Below are 17,485 nucleotides of genomic sequence, written 5' to 3' on the forward strand. Positions count from 1 at the left end.
AATAGCAATATACAATGAAATTGTATTTAATGTTATTTAAACTCTCTGTGTATGAAAGCATCATAATGAATGCATTTGTCACAGTTTTGTGCATAAACACATTCTAAATAGTAACTAACCCCCTTGGCCAGAATATTCTTTAATATTAATTTTGAAACGTAGAAGGGTGTATTTTGCTTAAAAAAAGCAAAGAAAATGTACATATATGTTTCAGATTTTTTTACAATAAACAGGTTTTAGTCAGTAAATTTGCAAGCATCACTGCTACTGTGATGGTTGGAGAGCTGATGCCGGAGTTACAATTAAAGCAGAGTTTAAAAGGTTCATAACTGGAGTTTAAAAGCTTTTAAAATAGTCTGCAGTTCTGAAACATTTGATAATGTTCTGTGTTGAGGAAATGAGTTTACGATTCAGTATAAAAAATCAGTGTGGAATATGACAATATATTTATTATAGGAGTAACAATGATTTTGGGCTGGTGATGAATGGGTAGAAAGGGGTTTTATTAAACAAAAGAATACCAGCCTGTTTATTAAGGGAAAAAAAAACTAGTTAATTTTTGGAACTGTAAACTTTGAACTAGTTTATATTAAATGTGTACTGGAACAACACTGATTGGTCATTGCGCAATGGCTAAAACATTGATGAAGTTTGTTTGATAACGGCAGTAGAGAGAAAAAAGAAGTGAAAGAAAGAACCCCCACATTTCATTTAATATTATGTTAAGCAATTACTGTAATATCTTTCAGAGGATAGATTCTGTCTTTATAATGAGGAAGAACACCAGGTCAGCGCAAAGACAACATTTTGTTTCTCATCAGTTTTATTTTTACGTTACATAATATTGAAACAGCTTCACTGATACAAAAAACCCCTTTTAACCTGGCAAATATACAAATCACGCTTAGTTGATCCACAGGAGGAAGACACTGGTTGTCGCTGGTTGGCTAACAGTGTGCCAGCGCTTCTTGTGGGTTTGATGGCACTCAGGTAGAACGTTTGGAGACGATTCGAGCTTCATCTGCAGAGGGTCTGACGGCTTTGAGTTTCTGTGTCATTATTAGAGCTTTAAAAGTTAAGCAGAAGTTAGTAACGTACAGTAATAAATAATTCTGAGAATGTGAATGAGGTATGGGGAACACCGTCGTGACCCTCTACAAATTCAGCTGGACTCCGTTTATTAAATACCTGAGGGAAAGTCAAGGCACAGAGCCGAAGCCCATCCAGCATGACATTGATATAAGACACTGAGCTCACAGGTGTGCAAAACATGTCTGACTTCAAACAGACGGCCAAGACAAAACACCTGGATTCTGAGTTTAAAGCAGCAGTCCAGCATTTTTCTTACATTTTAAATGATTTTGGCGGCTTTATTAAATGTTGGCACAAAATGTCTCACAGGCTTCCAGTGGTAAAACAAACTGTATATTTTGTATATTCTCCAACACAATGAAATAAATGGTTATGAAGTAAGAATTACATCAGAAATGTAACATAACCAAATTGTGGATTATTTCACTCAGTGATGTTTTATTTGCACTGTTTAATTGGACAGAAGCCAGAAGCTGATCTGTAGTGGTGTTTCAGGTTTGGACTGATGTAGAAAGGTTTAATCATCTAAATTCACTATTTTCTTTGCATTATTTCAATCAAAGTGCTAGGCAGTTTGCATTTTTTGCATGTTTTCACTAAATAACAACTTCAGTTCTTCGAGTGAACAGAAGTCACAGAACTACTGGAAGAAATAGAATTATAGCATCAGAGGTCACAGCACAAGAGGGTAAACCCTTCAACCCTATATTCATAATTCAGTTATTAATCTTTGTGTAAGAACTATTGGAAATTATTTCCCATTTGTTATATTATGTTTTATTAAGCCCCATAGGGATCAACCACAGGGGTTCATGAAATGGTTGTAAAACTTTTGTGGGAGTGAAGGGTGATTATTATTTTTTGCGCTTCGGAAGACTACAGAGAGCCATTTCTGTGCCTTCTTAACTTCAGAAACATGATGTTCTTTAAAAACTACACAAAAATCATTTACAAAAAAACTAAATGCTGGATGATTCCTTTAAAACATGCACATAAAACGGCATTGTGCCATACAGACGTCTACGCTTCTGTGACTGATATGTACCATCATCAGCTGACAAGTACTCAAGTAACATAAAAAACACTTCAGTTTTTCATTCATAAAAATAGCCGAGGAGGTCAAGTAACAATAGAAATACAAAAATGTTTTTCACAAATTTACAAAGCAAGCTCAAAAAAGGAAGGAAGAAAGAAAGAAAAAAATAAAGGGAGGAAGAAATAAAGGGAAGAAGGGGAGGAAGTAAGTTAGATGACATTAACAAACACCATGATCTAAAATACATAATACTAAAAACTGTATTGGTAAACTTTTGAGATCCTATCCCATCCCACCCTTTAACTAAGTGTACCTTATAGCAGATTATTTACAAAGAATATACAATTGTCCAAAAATTGACCATGTTTGTGATCCAAGACATGCACAAAATATACCATTTCATTTGAAATATTCATTTGTTTATGTCCACGTAGACCAACAAAGGATCTATAAATATTGTCCACTTTGGCTGGATCGGAACGAAACGCGCTCAAGAGTGAAACCTGCAGTGTTTGGCTTCAACAGCTATGCTTATGGCATGATGGTCTCTGCACCCAAACAAGTAGACAACTGCTCTCCAACACAGGGCAAAGGAGTCAAAGGAATCAACTGGCAGAGCGATACAGCTAGTCGCGAACAAAAAGAAAACAAAGTAAAAGGAGAAAACAGAAAGACAACTCTTCTACGTTTCAGCATTATCATCATGCCATGCAAAAAGGGCAAACTACTCAACAGAAATTATTAACTATCATTGTTATTTCAGCTAAACTGAATGTAGAACGTGGCCTGGGCGAGATTAGCTACACTGACTGATGGAACATCACTAAACGAGCTACTTCGTGGGCAGTAAATCATTCCGTCATTCCAACAACTGTACAGTACGATAGAACACTCTGAAGAACAGTAAAAGGCTTTGAGCACAGTTCAGTAGAGCTCCACTGCTACATGACCTTCTGTGCCTAATGACGAATGCTGTGAGGCTCTTCTGGTTCCGAGTGCTCAGATTTCACCTAAAACTGATACGATCAGCACCAGCTGTCTCGTTCTCGTTCCTCTCTCTCTCTCTCTCTCTCTCTCCCGGGGTCAGAATGACAGCACCAGAGTCAGAACGGAGCTGGATATTTAGCGGTCACACTCTGCACTGACAGGTGAAATTCTTTCATATCTTCACACTACCTTGCATTGAGTTTGTCAGCTTGTGACTTGACGAGTAAACGCAATGCAAGCAAATGACAACACACAATAAACAGTTTGCTTTGAGTCCAAGCTCAGCAGCTACACAACACCAGCATGTAAATAATGCAACAGAGCTATGGACACGACTCTTGTATCAAGTTTTTCAGTGATGATTTGAGATGATTCTTTTGTTTTTGAGTGAAATAATCTAAATATTGGACCATTTCCTTCACAAAGCAAAGATTTCACGATGTCAAAACCCTTAGAATAAAACCGATGCCATTTGTTCTAGCTACAGTTCAATAACGAAATAAAATGCCATGGATTTGACAATTTAACTGAATTAAAAAACGCTCTCCTGGGAAGACAAGAAACGACTGATGCCAGTGAAACAAAACCTAGTTAGTTTGCATGTTTGTATGGATGCGCCAGTGCGTGAACATACATTAAAAATCTAGAAGTGCTTTTTGTACATAGACCAAATCCCCACAACCTCCTGAAGCATCGAGGTGGCCTTCTTTTTCTCAGAGACACATCGTCTGTCTGAGGCAGTTAGGTCAGTCTCGTCATCTGTTCATCTCCCTTTCTCTCTCTCTCTTTCTCTCTCCGAGGAGCTCTCGGGGACATCACTTGAAGCCAGGCTGTTGACACAGAGGCCATTGGTGGAGCGACGCATGGAGCGCGAGCAGTTCGGCCTCCCCGTGTCACAGCCAGAGTTTCACAACTACATTCACTACGGTTCAGCTTTCTCAGTACATAACATTACAAAACAACTACAGAACACACGCTCAGAGGATGTGCGGTGGTGGTGGTGGTGATGACGAGGATGATGATGACACAGAGGACACAGAGAGAGAAAGAGAGACGGCTGAACATCCGCTTGTAATACTGTGTGTGAAGGGTGTACGCTGTGACGGACGGTCACATGGCTCATAGTAACACTAGTCTGTGTGTCTTTGGGGAGGTTGGGGTGGGCCGCCTGCTGTTTAGTGGCCGCCTCCAGACCCAGAGGGGTTGTGGATCCAGTCGAGGATGATGAGGGACAGGCTGCCAATCATGAAGATGATGCCCACCACCAGGAAGACGAGAGCCTGTGGATTAAAGAGAAGTTTTACATGAGTGACAAATCCAAAGTCGTGGTGAAACTGGTAATGCACAACTATGAGTATGATAAAAAATGGTGTGCTGTCCTTATTTTCCATATTTAAAGAAATTATATAATAATAAGTGCTTCCATGACTCCTAAAGGCTTTGGACAATCTGTAAAACTTTTGTCCAAAGCGACTTACAATAGTGAAGTACAAAAGTAATATACTATTAAGTAAATACTATTCTTTTTAAACACAATATACACTGAGGAATAATATAGTAAAGGACCAGACTTGGCTTTTGTATTGATTGTGTCTGTATTGATGTCCTCCCAAACACACACAGGCAGGCTATGGAATTTTCCTGTTGCTGCACAATGACTCTATAGTGTAAACTGCTCTAAAATATTGTTGTTGTCCAATGAAAACATACGTATCGAATTTTAATTTACTACATAAACTTAAACACACAAATTATTTTGTGTGCCCTATTTTAGCGACCTATAGGCGAGCCGTCAACCTCGCATTTTGTAGTTTGATTTAGGGCAATGTGTGTGAGTGTGTCTTTGCTATTGTACTGAAGGAAATAGTTTGCACAGTTCAAAATCCACAAATTCTTGTAATTAATCATGGTTGAGTTTTAGACATAACATTAAATAAACCAATCTGTTTTGGAGATACTTGTTTTTCATTGTACTGCGACAATATGCACTAAACACTGAATTCAGGTGTTGAATTCAGTATTATTCAGCCACAGGTGAAAGTTAAAATCAAGCACTTACTAATGCAGTCTGTCTTACAAAGTTTCACCATAAAGTCTCTTTACTCACGTGTATCTGTGGCTAATTCTGACTAATTTACTGAAAATGTATTTCCTGATTGTTTTGCTTTATTCTGCCTGATCTGATCTCCTAATAAACATAAGGAAATATAACTACAGAGCTGATCATGGAACTTATGGACTACCAGATTAGGAAAAGATCTAGAAATGTTAATTCAAATATACAAACTAACTTCATACAAAAGATGTTATTAAATATTAAATTCCACCTACAGCATCTGTTAAATGTAAATTAGATTCAGGCCTTGAACTTTTGGTTCAAATCTGAATACAGGTACAGACATTTGGACTAATCACAACACACACATTTTATTATTGGGGCACACTTACTGATATCTTCTGGGTGGATTTGAACGGTATGCTCTTGACCAGCCGCAGGTAGAAGGCAGCAGGTAGGATGAAGATCAGCATGGTGGCAGCAGATGAGCCTGAGACAGAGACAGAGGTGAGATAACATGTCAGGAAAGTTCGCTCAGACCTTTGCATCCTTACAGCAGCAGAACACAGATCAGCATCACTTACCTATGAAGCCAAAGATGTCTCTGATGGTTGGGACAAAGATGACGAGTAAATTGTTGAATATTAAGATGCCGAAGGCGATCAGGATGTGTCTGATCCAGCTGAACTCTCGGCCAGCAAACAGCAGCGTGACGATGGACGAGCGAATCTATAAAACACGGACAGAGAAAAGAATACTTAGCAAAGTGCTCGGGATGAAACAAAAATTTGCCAACCAAATTGCAAAAATGGACAAAAATGGCAAAAAAGAATGTTTCCTCTAATGTTAGGGTTTTTAAGCAGTGGCAGGAGGCCCACACCCCCCCTCCCCTCTCTTCCATTAGGCCTCAGTGCATACCAGCGCTGTTGCTACTGTACACAGAGCAGGGAGGGCATATTAATAACATTAAATATTTAAATAGTAATTTTGTAATGGCTTTTCCTTGAGAAACAAGACAAATACACATTAAGGCTATGTAATATATTTTATGGAGAAAAAAGTGCTAATTAAATGAAACCCTGTGAAAAAAGCTCTTAGGTATTCAGTATTTGTATTTCATGTTTTTTCTAATATGAACACACACACAATGTACCATATTTTAATACAGTTCTAACAGAAACATAATATATAACTTAAATGCAGCATAACAGCATGACCGATCTTTGTGCCACTGTCTGACTCTCCCCATATTAGTCTACATTTCTTGTAAGACCAGCGTGGACCAGTATTTATCTCAGTAAGAACACAGGATATTGTGGTTTTATGGCAAAATGAAAGTAAATGAAAAACAAACAGTTTTCATTAATGAAAACTGAACATGGATTTTTGTCCAATAAAGGGTTCTGCGTGGATAATGTGAGAGGATATGAAAGCAATATATACAGTGTTTTCATTAAATTGATTATTTATTTTTTAATAGGGTGATGATGTTCTGCTTTGTTGTAGCAGCTGCTAAATCATAACCCGAATGAGGTTCGTATTTGCATCTGTTATCCCGAAGAACTCCCTGACCTGACATTTACACATCGCCACTGTACACACACACACACACACACACACACCTGTGAAAAGACCAAATAATGCTCACTATCTATTACTGCATCAAATACAGATCTATGCTGCACATTATTTTAAATATTCTCGTTCAATATCAGGGGAAACATTCATTTCATTTTCAGTGCATGTGATTGAAAAAGAAATTAAATAAAACTAAACCAATCCAGATTACCTATTATTTTTGATGTTATCATTCCACTCTGTGTGTTTTATAATGCTGATGTTTAATGAGGTTTTTTTTAGGTCTAGTGGCTCAACCTGTACCACAAGCCGAAAGATCTGTACTTTGGTGTGATAAATTATCATAGGGTTTGGTTTGAAGATTAAAAGCAACGGGAAGGATCTTAATAGCAGCATAGGTTACAGTGCTCTACACAGCTTCGAAATAAAATAATTCAGCAGTGTGAAATTACAAGGTACAGATATCTGGTCCCACCTATTAAGACATACATGTTCATTAGGAATCAATTTTCCATGGAAGCTAAGAAGCTAAAGAAGCTAAAAGAACTGGGCTGTGAGATACCACTGGGCATGATCATTACCAACTACTGTGCTGCCCACTGTTGGTGGTAATTTTCTTTATTATGGATTTTCGGTACACACGTGACACTGTGGGCTTAGTAATGCTAAATACCAGCAAAACTTTAAAATATTCCATTGATCTGGCCCCCACTTGGTCAGATCTTGCCACAAACACACTGGACGGTGTTCAACCTCTAGTTCAGTCACTAGATAGCACCTTACAACTTTTACAGGTGTGTGCGTTCTTAAGCCATCCCCTGAGGTAAAGCTTTATAATAAGTTTATATCCTGCTATCCCATGACTTTTGCCATTGAAGCATTGCAGATACTGTGTATGTAAGCTTATGCTTGAGACACTATAAAGCGTAGCTTTTGTTTAAAATTATGTATATTCATAATGTTGAATGCTCAAATTATATGAAATGAATATGGAAACATTAACATATTAAAACACAATTCCATCAGCATTATCCCTCTCATTTTTTGCATGCCTGCGCGCGCACACACACACACACACACACACACAGGCTACATAGCTGAATGGACAGGGTTGTGTAAGAACACGGTAAAAGCAGGTGTTTAAAAGAGATCAGTTAATGAGCTAAAGCGGGTCACAGGACCAGCGCTGATCCGCTCAGAGTAAAGGCCTGGGAACGCCAGCACACTGGGTGAAAGTTCAACACCCAGTGAGGTAAAGTGAAGCCACCATGAGGCCACACACACACACACACACACACACACACACACACACACACACACACATAAGAATGGGCACAGGGCGGGGCCTAGGCCTGTGGATTAACTTTCTGTGTGTGAAGCTTGTGAAAGAGCCTAGGAGAGTTGCATCAGCCAGATCGCAGTACACCTTCCCCCACGCTGTCTTTGACGTCTGGTGTCAGTTGACAGTAGAGAATACACTGACAGAACTATAGTTCATTATTGTGGGACACAGCATAGGCCAGTTGACCCACAACTGTTAGAGAAATATTAGGTAAAGTATAAAATACTGCCAGGGTCAGCTTTGTGTAGCTACACTAGCACAGGAAGAGAAAAATGTATGCATCAGATTTGTATAGTTCTAAAACGTTCATTGATGAAATTAATTTTATGCTGTGCAAAATTGTCTGAAGTGATCAAAAACATATTTAACAAATAACTGATGATTGTAAATAGTTATAAATGTTCAAAAAATATGTTCCATGTTTTGCAAATGATATTTCACTCACTTATAACTGTGGTAGTGGTCACTAAATGGGGGTAAGCGAGCTCACTGGTTCTGATTGTACTGAAGCATACTGGTTGGTGGTCTTTGGTATTACTGATTTGTGGTGTAGGATTGGTGGTATGGACCTCACTAATTGGTGGAGTGGTGTAGGAGCTCACTAATCTGTGGGGTAGGGCCTCACTGATTGGTGGATCCATGGGCTCACTGATTGGTGGTGTGGAGACTTGCTGATTGGTGGTGTAGAGGCTCTCTGATTGGTAGTGTAAGCTTACTGACTGATGGTACTGAAGCTTACTGATTGGTGGTCTATGTTTTTACTGATTGGTGGTGTAGGGGTTCACTGATAAGTGGTCTAGGGACTCATTGGTCTTGGGGTTCACTAATGGGTGGTTTAAGGCTTCACAGAATTGTGGTATAAGAGATCATTGTACATTGGTAGTAAAGGAGCTCAATAAATGCTGTTGTAAGAGACCACGGATTGGTGGAATAGAATCTCACTGATGAGTGATGTACAGACCTAATCAGCAATGTTTAACATCACCATCACTAGTCACATTTTCCTTGTTAAATGTAATGGACATATGACCAATAATCATACAGTTACAATTTAATCTGCAACACTGACTCACATTTGAATAGTTACTCAACTTTGCTAGAAAGAAATTAGATAAGGTGAGTCTGAGTCTGCTCTCGATCACATTATTAAATATAGAAATGTAATAATACAAGCACAACCAGAAGAGAAAAAAAAATTTAACTGAACATGTTGTAACTGAATAAAAAACGAGCTGGGGAAGAAGTTTATTTTTAGCTTAACTTACAGATAGAATAACTGATTCATTACCCTCTACATCTGGTAAAGCGTTTAACTACTACTCTCTCTCTCTCAGCTAGGTGTCTGGGTTGTATTTTTAGCAGGGTGATGCCACTGTCCCACTCTTTTGCACGGGCTCTTACATAAAGGGCTTGTTACTGGTTGGCACATGAGTGTGACATTTCGGTACCTCCAGTACTTTGGGTTGATGGAATTCGGCGCCTGCTGGTGAGCAGCGGGGAGTCTTTAGAGGGTGCATGTGTGATATTCACCCAGCAGCCCTCTCTGTCTACCAGTCGCCAGGGAGGTGAAGCATGTGGCTACAGGCCACTGCAGTGAATCACCGGGGCGGTGGTGCGAGCATGTTAAAACTCATGCAGACACAGTAATCAAACTGCAGAAATGAGACAGAAGCAGCTCATTACGGGGGAAACTATAACTGTCTGTAAGTCCCTACATCTTGCTGTTATTATCCTGTCCACAACTGAACAGGCACAAATTCCACAACTGTTCATTTCAAGCTAATGCTAGAGTCTCTCTCAGAGAGCAGCCAGAGTCAAGGAACAGCTCGATCCACAACAAAGGAGTTCCTGATCTTTTTGTATGCTGGGACAAGTCCCAAGCTATGCGCGAAGTCTTATTCTTCACTTTACAGCTGCACACTTTTGCATTGCTGGAATAAGTGCTTATTAATCCTGTCCCTGGAACAGTTTTTGCACTGTGCTAATTAGAGAAATCCGTCTGCTCCTATGTCTTACAGTTGCAATGCTAACGATTCAAATACCATCAAAAATTGAGTTCATATTCTGTTCAAACTAATGATGTCCTTATCTGACCGCAGTGCACTGCATCATGCCCTAAATTGGACAAACTCACAGTGGACAATGAGGGTCTGTGGGCAGACCCTGTGATGACCTTAAAGACAGGACTTCAGAGTCTCTTACTGCTGACCTCATAGAGACCCATTCTGCTTTCCTCCACAGGCACCATCCAGTAATACTACAGAAAGAACACATGATCTAATGGAAGTACCTCACATATGTTTAAACCATTAGTCTGATGACTTGCCAGATTTTCTATTAATTATTTCTCACTCATTGAAAGAAGAGAAGCTTAAAAGTCAGATGTTAATAGTCATTGGTGAGTGGACAAATAAATCTTCTAGAATTGACAAATACATCAGAGTGTCAGATTCAGTGTTTCTCAATGCTTCTATTAATATTATCCTTGGAATACTACAGCACAGCTAAAAAAAAGTTTAACTGTTGGATTTATGTGTCAATCATCTTACTCTCATCTATAATTGGTAGATATCTGTGTCCATCTATGTTTTGTCCAGAACTGACCAATAGACATTTTATTTTTTTTAAGAATTAAATAGGTAGGATGTAAACAAATGACTTTCAAGTGTTTTGGTGTAAAATCACTTAAGAGGCACTTGCATTTAAGTCAAAATTGTTTACATGGTGTTGACGCCCTGCAAAAGCTACATCACAGAAAACTACAGCATGAAATGGTTATAAATACCTGAAACTGACTATTTAAACTATACACTTTTATCACTAAACATCAATTTAAGATACATATTGTTACGGGACAACTTTAAGAAGAAAGAAATCTTCTTTAAACTTGACTTCAATTAAAGTGTGTTGTTTTAATTACACAGTTAAGTTATTACAAAAACAATATGACAGATACAGCAGTTTGGAATAAACAACACAATTTACTACAGAAAATGATTGCACTACACTTCAATACTTTCCAACCAAATAATATGAAGCTAACAATAACAATAGGCTTTGGTTGTCAAACAACAAAAGATATAAATAAGTATTTATTTATATGTCCTTGAGCAGAAGTCGTCATTCGATGACTTAAACATGTATGATGTTTTCTGATGTCTGTGGTTTTTAAAACACAGTCAGAATCTCCGACTGTCTCGCTAAAGTAGTCGTAAGAGCGAAGTCATGAGATTAACGTATTCCTGCAGTCACATGCGTATCACAGTGGAAAAAGCCAAGTAAGTGAACCCGTGCCGACCGGTAGGATAAATGCTTTATCGCGTTGTATCACTGTTGCTAAGCCAAGGTCTCTGCAGCCCAGAGACAAAGCAAATGTAATCTCTCTCTCTTTCTGTGAAGAGCTGTGACCTTTAAGAAATGTGAAGGGCAAGGACTGCCAGAAACACAAAATGTCTTGTTCTGTCGTATATCCACAGACCCCTCTGCCAGCGTCCAAATGCTATCTCTGTCTAACACAATGAGCTAAGGACACAGATCACTTACATCTACGCCATTAGACCAACACTTAACTCTTATTCAGGAAGACTTACAGCTTAATCACGCAGGAGGCGATAGCACTGGCAAGAAAGCTGAACTACAAGCTACAGAGGTGTTAGCCACAGCGCTATCCTAACAGCTAGCTTCCTGCAGCAGCTTGCAGGACATGAAGTGAAACGGAGCAACAAAAACAAGCAAAAAGACTGTATGTGCTTGTGTTATGCTTCTTAGCAAATATAAAACTGTTTTTCAAAAACATGCAAAACAACATCATCTGTGCTTAATAGTGTGCTAATTCCTGAAGATAGCATTGCAGGCTATCACCACATGGTGAGCCAGCCCTATCCTCCCTCTATCAGCTGTACATTACTGTATATGTAACATTTCAGTTAGTGTTACAGCAAGCAGCCATGAACTGAGCACTGTAATCCTACTTCTATGTCGTTTCATGAAACACTGAATGTACAGCAAACATTCTCTTCTTTGGCTACGTTCACACAACAGTTAAAGTGGGCTGTTCACACTATTTTTTTTATTTGTGATTTATATCCAACAGAGATCAGATTTGGGCCACTTTCACGTGCTGTGTAAACATACCCGGTGTCACCATTTTTTTCTATCATTTTGACACAAACTAATTTACCTTAATCAAGTATAAAAACTAGTGTGATTAAAATAAAATAAAATTAGAATAAAATTCTGTGATTAATAATGATCAAGACACATTTTCTTTAGCAAGATTAAGCTTTCGATAATGGGTATTTAAACGTGAATAAAAGAGTCAGTGCTAGAAAAATGTATGTATAATGTATTATTGGTAATTGCTAATTACCTAAGTTATTCTAATTGCTTAAAAATAACTGTATTAATCACAACAGTATTCTGTGACTAAATCATGGATAAAATCATGATTACATACAAATGTGTTAAGTTTCCAGATTAACTACATGTGTTAATGTTGAAAGCCCTAATAACAACATTTTAATAGTACAAGGACTTAAATTCACTAGTGCTCAAGGCCTTTCTGCACTGACCTGGTTGCCAATGTTTTTAACATAGTCTTGTTGTCATTATCTGCCTTATGTGTTTTAGTACAATCAAAGAAACTCATAATTTTTAAGTAGTCTCTTATTTTACCCACAACTGTATATACTTTAATTGTGTTTTTACTTCATTTTTTTGTTCCTTTCTAAACTTAAAAACAGATTATCATCTGTGGTAATTGCTACATTTGTGGTAGATTTGGTTGGAAATGTAGGAGTATTGGGTTTTCGGTTTGTGATTTGAGCTGAATCATCACACTTAAGATCCTATTTGAGACTTAAGCTGGAGGATGTAATTACATTTAATTACATTTCCACTCCAGAGCACCTAAAATCTCCACAGCCACTTCCAGCCAAGTTCCACCTCCAGCAGGGTGCAGGTTACAGACTCTGGAAGGAGTGTAGTGTATACTCATTTCACTCCTAGCGGCCGGAGAGTGACACTGCACTGTCTGATTCTCTGCAAGGTCGATCTGTCTGCACACACGCAGCTCTCGGTACAGTGGAATATTCCACACTCCCACCCCTGCCTCCCCCACCCCCCCTCGGTGTCCCTGGGCATCTCCACTCCTATCATAGATGCCCATGTTTGTCTGCAGTCACGCGTGGTTGGGGAATTTGTGTTTGCTGGACGTAACAGTGATACATTTAATATTTAGGCCATCCGGACTGACACCCAAGACAAACTATAACCCCTTTCTGAACGCTGCTTCTCTCCAACTGACAGCTGACATTCAGAAGTGCTGAATCTGACTGCGCTGATCTGACACTCACGTGTCCTCTGTTAGACACCTTCCAACATTTTATAGGTCAATCTTTCTAAAAACAAAATAGCGTTAAATGGTCTCTGACAACAGAGCAAGGATTCCTGGAAGGTGATAAAAAACACTGACGTTTTTATGTTTAATCAGTGATATTTACAGCAGAAAATAGCATTTAATTGATTGTACACTGGCACCATCTAGTGGACATGCCTTGCTTTAACCGTCTTTTTTCCAATTCTTAGAAAAAAAATCTGCTGTTACAGTCTCAGTCTGCTGCAATATGAGAAAGATTCAGTCATCTGTGAGTGGGAATTCTTTTTGTACAATAGCACCCCCTCATGGACACAGCATGACTTACAGGCCTGTCTGCTACTTGCTAGTCTGCTCTATTTGTAGAACTGTTGTCAGGCAATCAGAAATAGGCAGCGATTTCTATCAAGCAGAAATGAACAGATCTCCACATACAAAAATGAATAACAAATAAAGAATAATAATATAATAACACTGAAGAAATAATTAAACTAATTTATGTTTTACTGTAAATCACCTCTCAGATAAGAAAATGATTTGCAATTTACTTTTTTTTTATTACATATTAATGAAAGTGTACTATTCTGTAACCACATAGACTTTTGTGCAAACTGACTGGTGGCTATTCTTTGATTACAGATGTGTGTAGAAATAGTTTTACTCCACCAGTTAAGGTATAAAGGCCAGATCATAATGTTTGCAGTGAGGATAATTAGCCCTCTATAGCATGATATTTCTATTTGTTGAGAATAAAAATCAGAACCACTGCTTTAGCACGATTGCCTTGTAATCTAACTATGTAATGTTGCTTTGGAGCAACAAATTATAACCTGTTTTAGGAGGTAAATTAAAACAAAACAGTCAAAAGGCTTTAAAAAGGCTTTCCCAATATACTTCTTTACATATTAAACCATTTAATATACATAACTTAAAAATTATGAATTACTTTGATTTTACCAAATTGAAAACCTCAGGAATATAATCAAGAGGAAGATGGATGATCACAAGCCATCAAACCAAGCTGAACTGCTTTATTTTTTGCACCAGGAGTGGCATAAAGTTGTCCAAAAGCAGTGCAACTGCTTGAGGTGGAGGAGAACATGCCAAGATGCATGAAAACTGTGATTAAAAACCAGGGTTATTCCACCAAATATTGATTTCTGAACCCTGTTTTCTTTGCATTATTTAAGGACTGAAAGCTTTGCATCTTTTTTGTTATTTAAGTAATTTGCAGTTCATTTTCTGCAAATGAATGCTCTAAATGAAAATATTTTTATTTGAAATTTGTGAGTAATGTTGTCTGTAATTTATAGAATAAAACAACAATGTTCATTTTACTCATATATACCTATTAACAGCAAAATCAGAGAAACTGATTCAGAAACTAAAGTGTATCTTATTTATTGAGCTGTACATAAGCTCAATCCTTTTTTATTGACCATTAAATGTTCTGCCTAATAACATGCATAAGCCAATATGTCAACTCTGTCTAAAAACAGTTTTTATTGTAATACACTTTTACTTTATTTATGTAAATAAAAATAACTAATGTTTAAATAATCTTAATAACAAAATAATAATTGTGCTTTAAAAGCATATCAATTGCATTAATGCTGCATTATTATATTTTGTCAATATCATTAAACAGGTGCGAAAATAGTCTTATAATGACAATTTGTGCAAAAAAAAAGCAATTATTTAATAGTTACCATTACAACAACATATAAACCAAATGATCACGAGTGAAAGTAGAACAGAGCATTCTGGGGACTTCAATCTGCACTCAAACACAGGTAGGGCGCTCCAACCACATGTTCCTGTTTGTTTGTGTTTGGTTTGTCAGTGTACTCTGGCCTTTAAACACGGCTGCCCTACTTCGTACAAAACTCCAGAACTCGGCTCTATAAAGATCAGCTCACTCCCTGCACACAGTGGTGCATTCACACAAGATCACATAAAAATGAGCTCTGTCTCAGACACAAAAAAGGGTAAAAACAGGGAAAGTGGAAAACATATGATGTAAGTTTAAGTGTGTGTGTGTGTGTGTTTTAGAGCAAGTACGTCTAGAAAGGCCCCTAATTCTGTCACGTTCCTGTTGGCCTGTTGGAGTGCTGTGTGGTGTTGGGAATTGGGACCCTAATATAGCTGCAGCCATGTAGGGTCCCATAGCTCCAGTGACAGATATCACACTCCTCAGCCTCAATCACCTCCCTCAGTCAGTCAGGCTTGAAGCTAAAAACCTACCCTGACACAGAGCTGCTGGCCACACATATCTATACTGAGGTAAATCAATGTATGTGTGTGTTTTTTAAGGGCTGTCACTGTGAACTAAACTACTAACTGATTAATCTGATGATTATTTGCACAATTACTTGAGGAATTAGAGTTGTAAAACAAAGCCAAACAATAAAATGGACTTAACTGAGCAATAGCAAATAATAAATGTTCTTTCAAAGGTTGCAAAATATTTACTAAGGACAAACTCTTATCTACTCATATCTAATATTGCAATAAAAGCAGATACACAGCCGAATCAATTAATTTTGACAGGCATACTGTGTTTTAATGCTACAATAGAACGTCTGTGTGTAAAGTAGCCTTACAGTGCTTCTAAAACTGTGGGCAGTGTGATCTCTGGGGAATTGGAGCAGTCAAAAGTGTGTGTTGAGTGGGAGCTGACGCACAGCCACTAAGACTTGTTCATACTGTTGCCATTCACTGACCTCATGATGGAACACTGTGTGCTTTTGGTCAGCACATAACAGGTTGGCCAGGGTGACGGGGAACACGGCAGCACACCCAGACTGTGTCCTGCCCAGTCACTCAAAAGCACTATTAAACATTGTGCAGACGTAATCTGGGCCGTTTGACGTATATGTTTAATTGCTTAAACACCGACAGTTCAGTGACAAGTTCTGGGGGCGTAAAAGTGCGTGCGTGTGCGAATTTGGTGAAAAGATCTGCAATTCTCATATATTGTTGCTTTTATAAAGCAACGTCACCTCCAAAAACAGTAACTTTAAAAATTGTACAGACAAGTGCCCACTGCCAGATTCAGGTCCAGATAAAAGTGTTAAAAAGGGAAAAATGAGAAAGAATAAAAAAGGTTTTTGCAGGACATTGACAATGTATCACATTTATACAAAGTTTCCACTACTAAACACAGATGAATAAAAAGCAAACTAAGTGCCAAGCCAGACAACCCTGTTCTAGCCAATCAGTAACAGGGGGCGTTCATGCTTGTATACAGGCTAGACAAGGGGAGGAGCAGGGGCAAAGGCAAAGGCATGTTTAAATGTTTGCAAGGTGTCCGAATGTGGTGGGACATCCAATCGTTGAAAGGCATGTTTGTTATACAAAAATCCAAACTGGTTTGCTCAACAGCAGCAGTTGTAGCTATTGTAATAGTTTGTTAACCACAATGTGAATAAATGTATGAATTTGGGTGGAAAAGCTTCTGAAAAAGCATTGAACAAAGGAGTGTGTTTATAACACTATATAGCAAGTGTAGACTTTGAAATCTGATAAATCAAGAATCTGGACAGACTTCTGTATATTAATTTAATTTAACAATAATACATTATTTAACTTGAAAAGTAATTAATATTTTTCTTACTTTTGAGCAGTATATGAGCACATACATTGGTATATGTAATTTTGTATCATTTTCCTCAATAAATAGATTGATCACCAAGTCACCTCTTTATCTACTTTTAGGACTTGTGTTAAAATTGAATGATGTTTTAGGTCACATTCATGCAGAAATATAAAAAAATTGTAGGGGGTATGTGTCTAAAATACTCACAGGGAAGAGGACGATGGGAACGGTCAGCGTTACGGCGGTCAGCACAGCCAGACGCACAAGCAGCAGCATGGTGTCAAACTTATACACCTTAGTGAAAGTGTGTAGCAACTCAGCCTCCACATTACCTGTGCATCAACGAGTGGGAGAGAGGAAAAAAATAGATTAGAGTAAAGAGAAAATAAGCATAAATATGTTTGTTAAAGACAGGCTGGCTT

The 17,485-nt window shown here is 38.1% G+C and overlaps 1 protein-coding gene across 3 annotated transcripts in view; it reads right to left on the reverse strand.

The window, feature by feature from the left end:
• Window positions 1-805: 805 nt before the first annotated feature.
• The window catches only part of slc38a4 (solute carrier family 38 member 4), a 48,756-nt gene continuing 32,076 nt past the window's right edge, over window positions 806-17,485 (reverse strand). For all 3 annotated transcript variants that reach the window (XM_007237945.4, XM_022671404.2, XM_007237944.4), the window contains exons 13-16: window positions 17,271-17,395; window positions 5,756-5,900; window positions 5,564-5,661; window positions 806-4,395 (exon numbers count right to left, since the gene is read on the reverse strand). In XM_007237945.4, the coding sequence (XP_007238007.3) occupies window positions 4,291-4,395; window positions 5,564-5,661; window positions 5,756-5,900; window positions 17,271-17,395 (473 nt within the window). In that variant the 3' untranslated portion in view covers window positions 806-4,290. The remainder of the gene's footprint in view (window positions 4,396-5,563; window positions 5,662-5,755; window positions 5,901-17,270; window positions 17,396-17,485) is intronic.

The sequence above is a fragment of the Astyanax mexicanus genome, chromosome 2 (genome assembly GCF_023375975.1).
Source record: "Astyanax mexicanus isolate ESR-SI-001 chromosome 2, AstMex3_surface, whole genome shotgun sequence".
In the NCBI taxonomy this organism is placed as follows: domain Eukaryota; kingdom Metazoa; phylum Chordata; class Actinopteri; order Characiformes; family Acestrorhamphidae; genus Astyanax; species Astyanax mexicanus.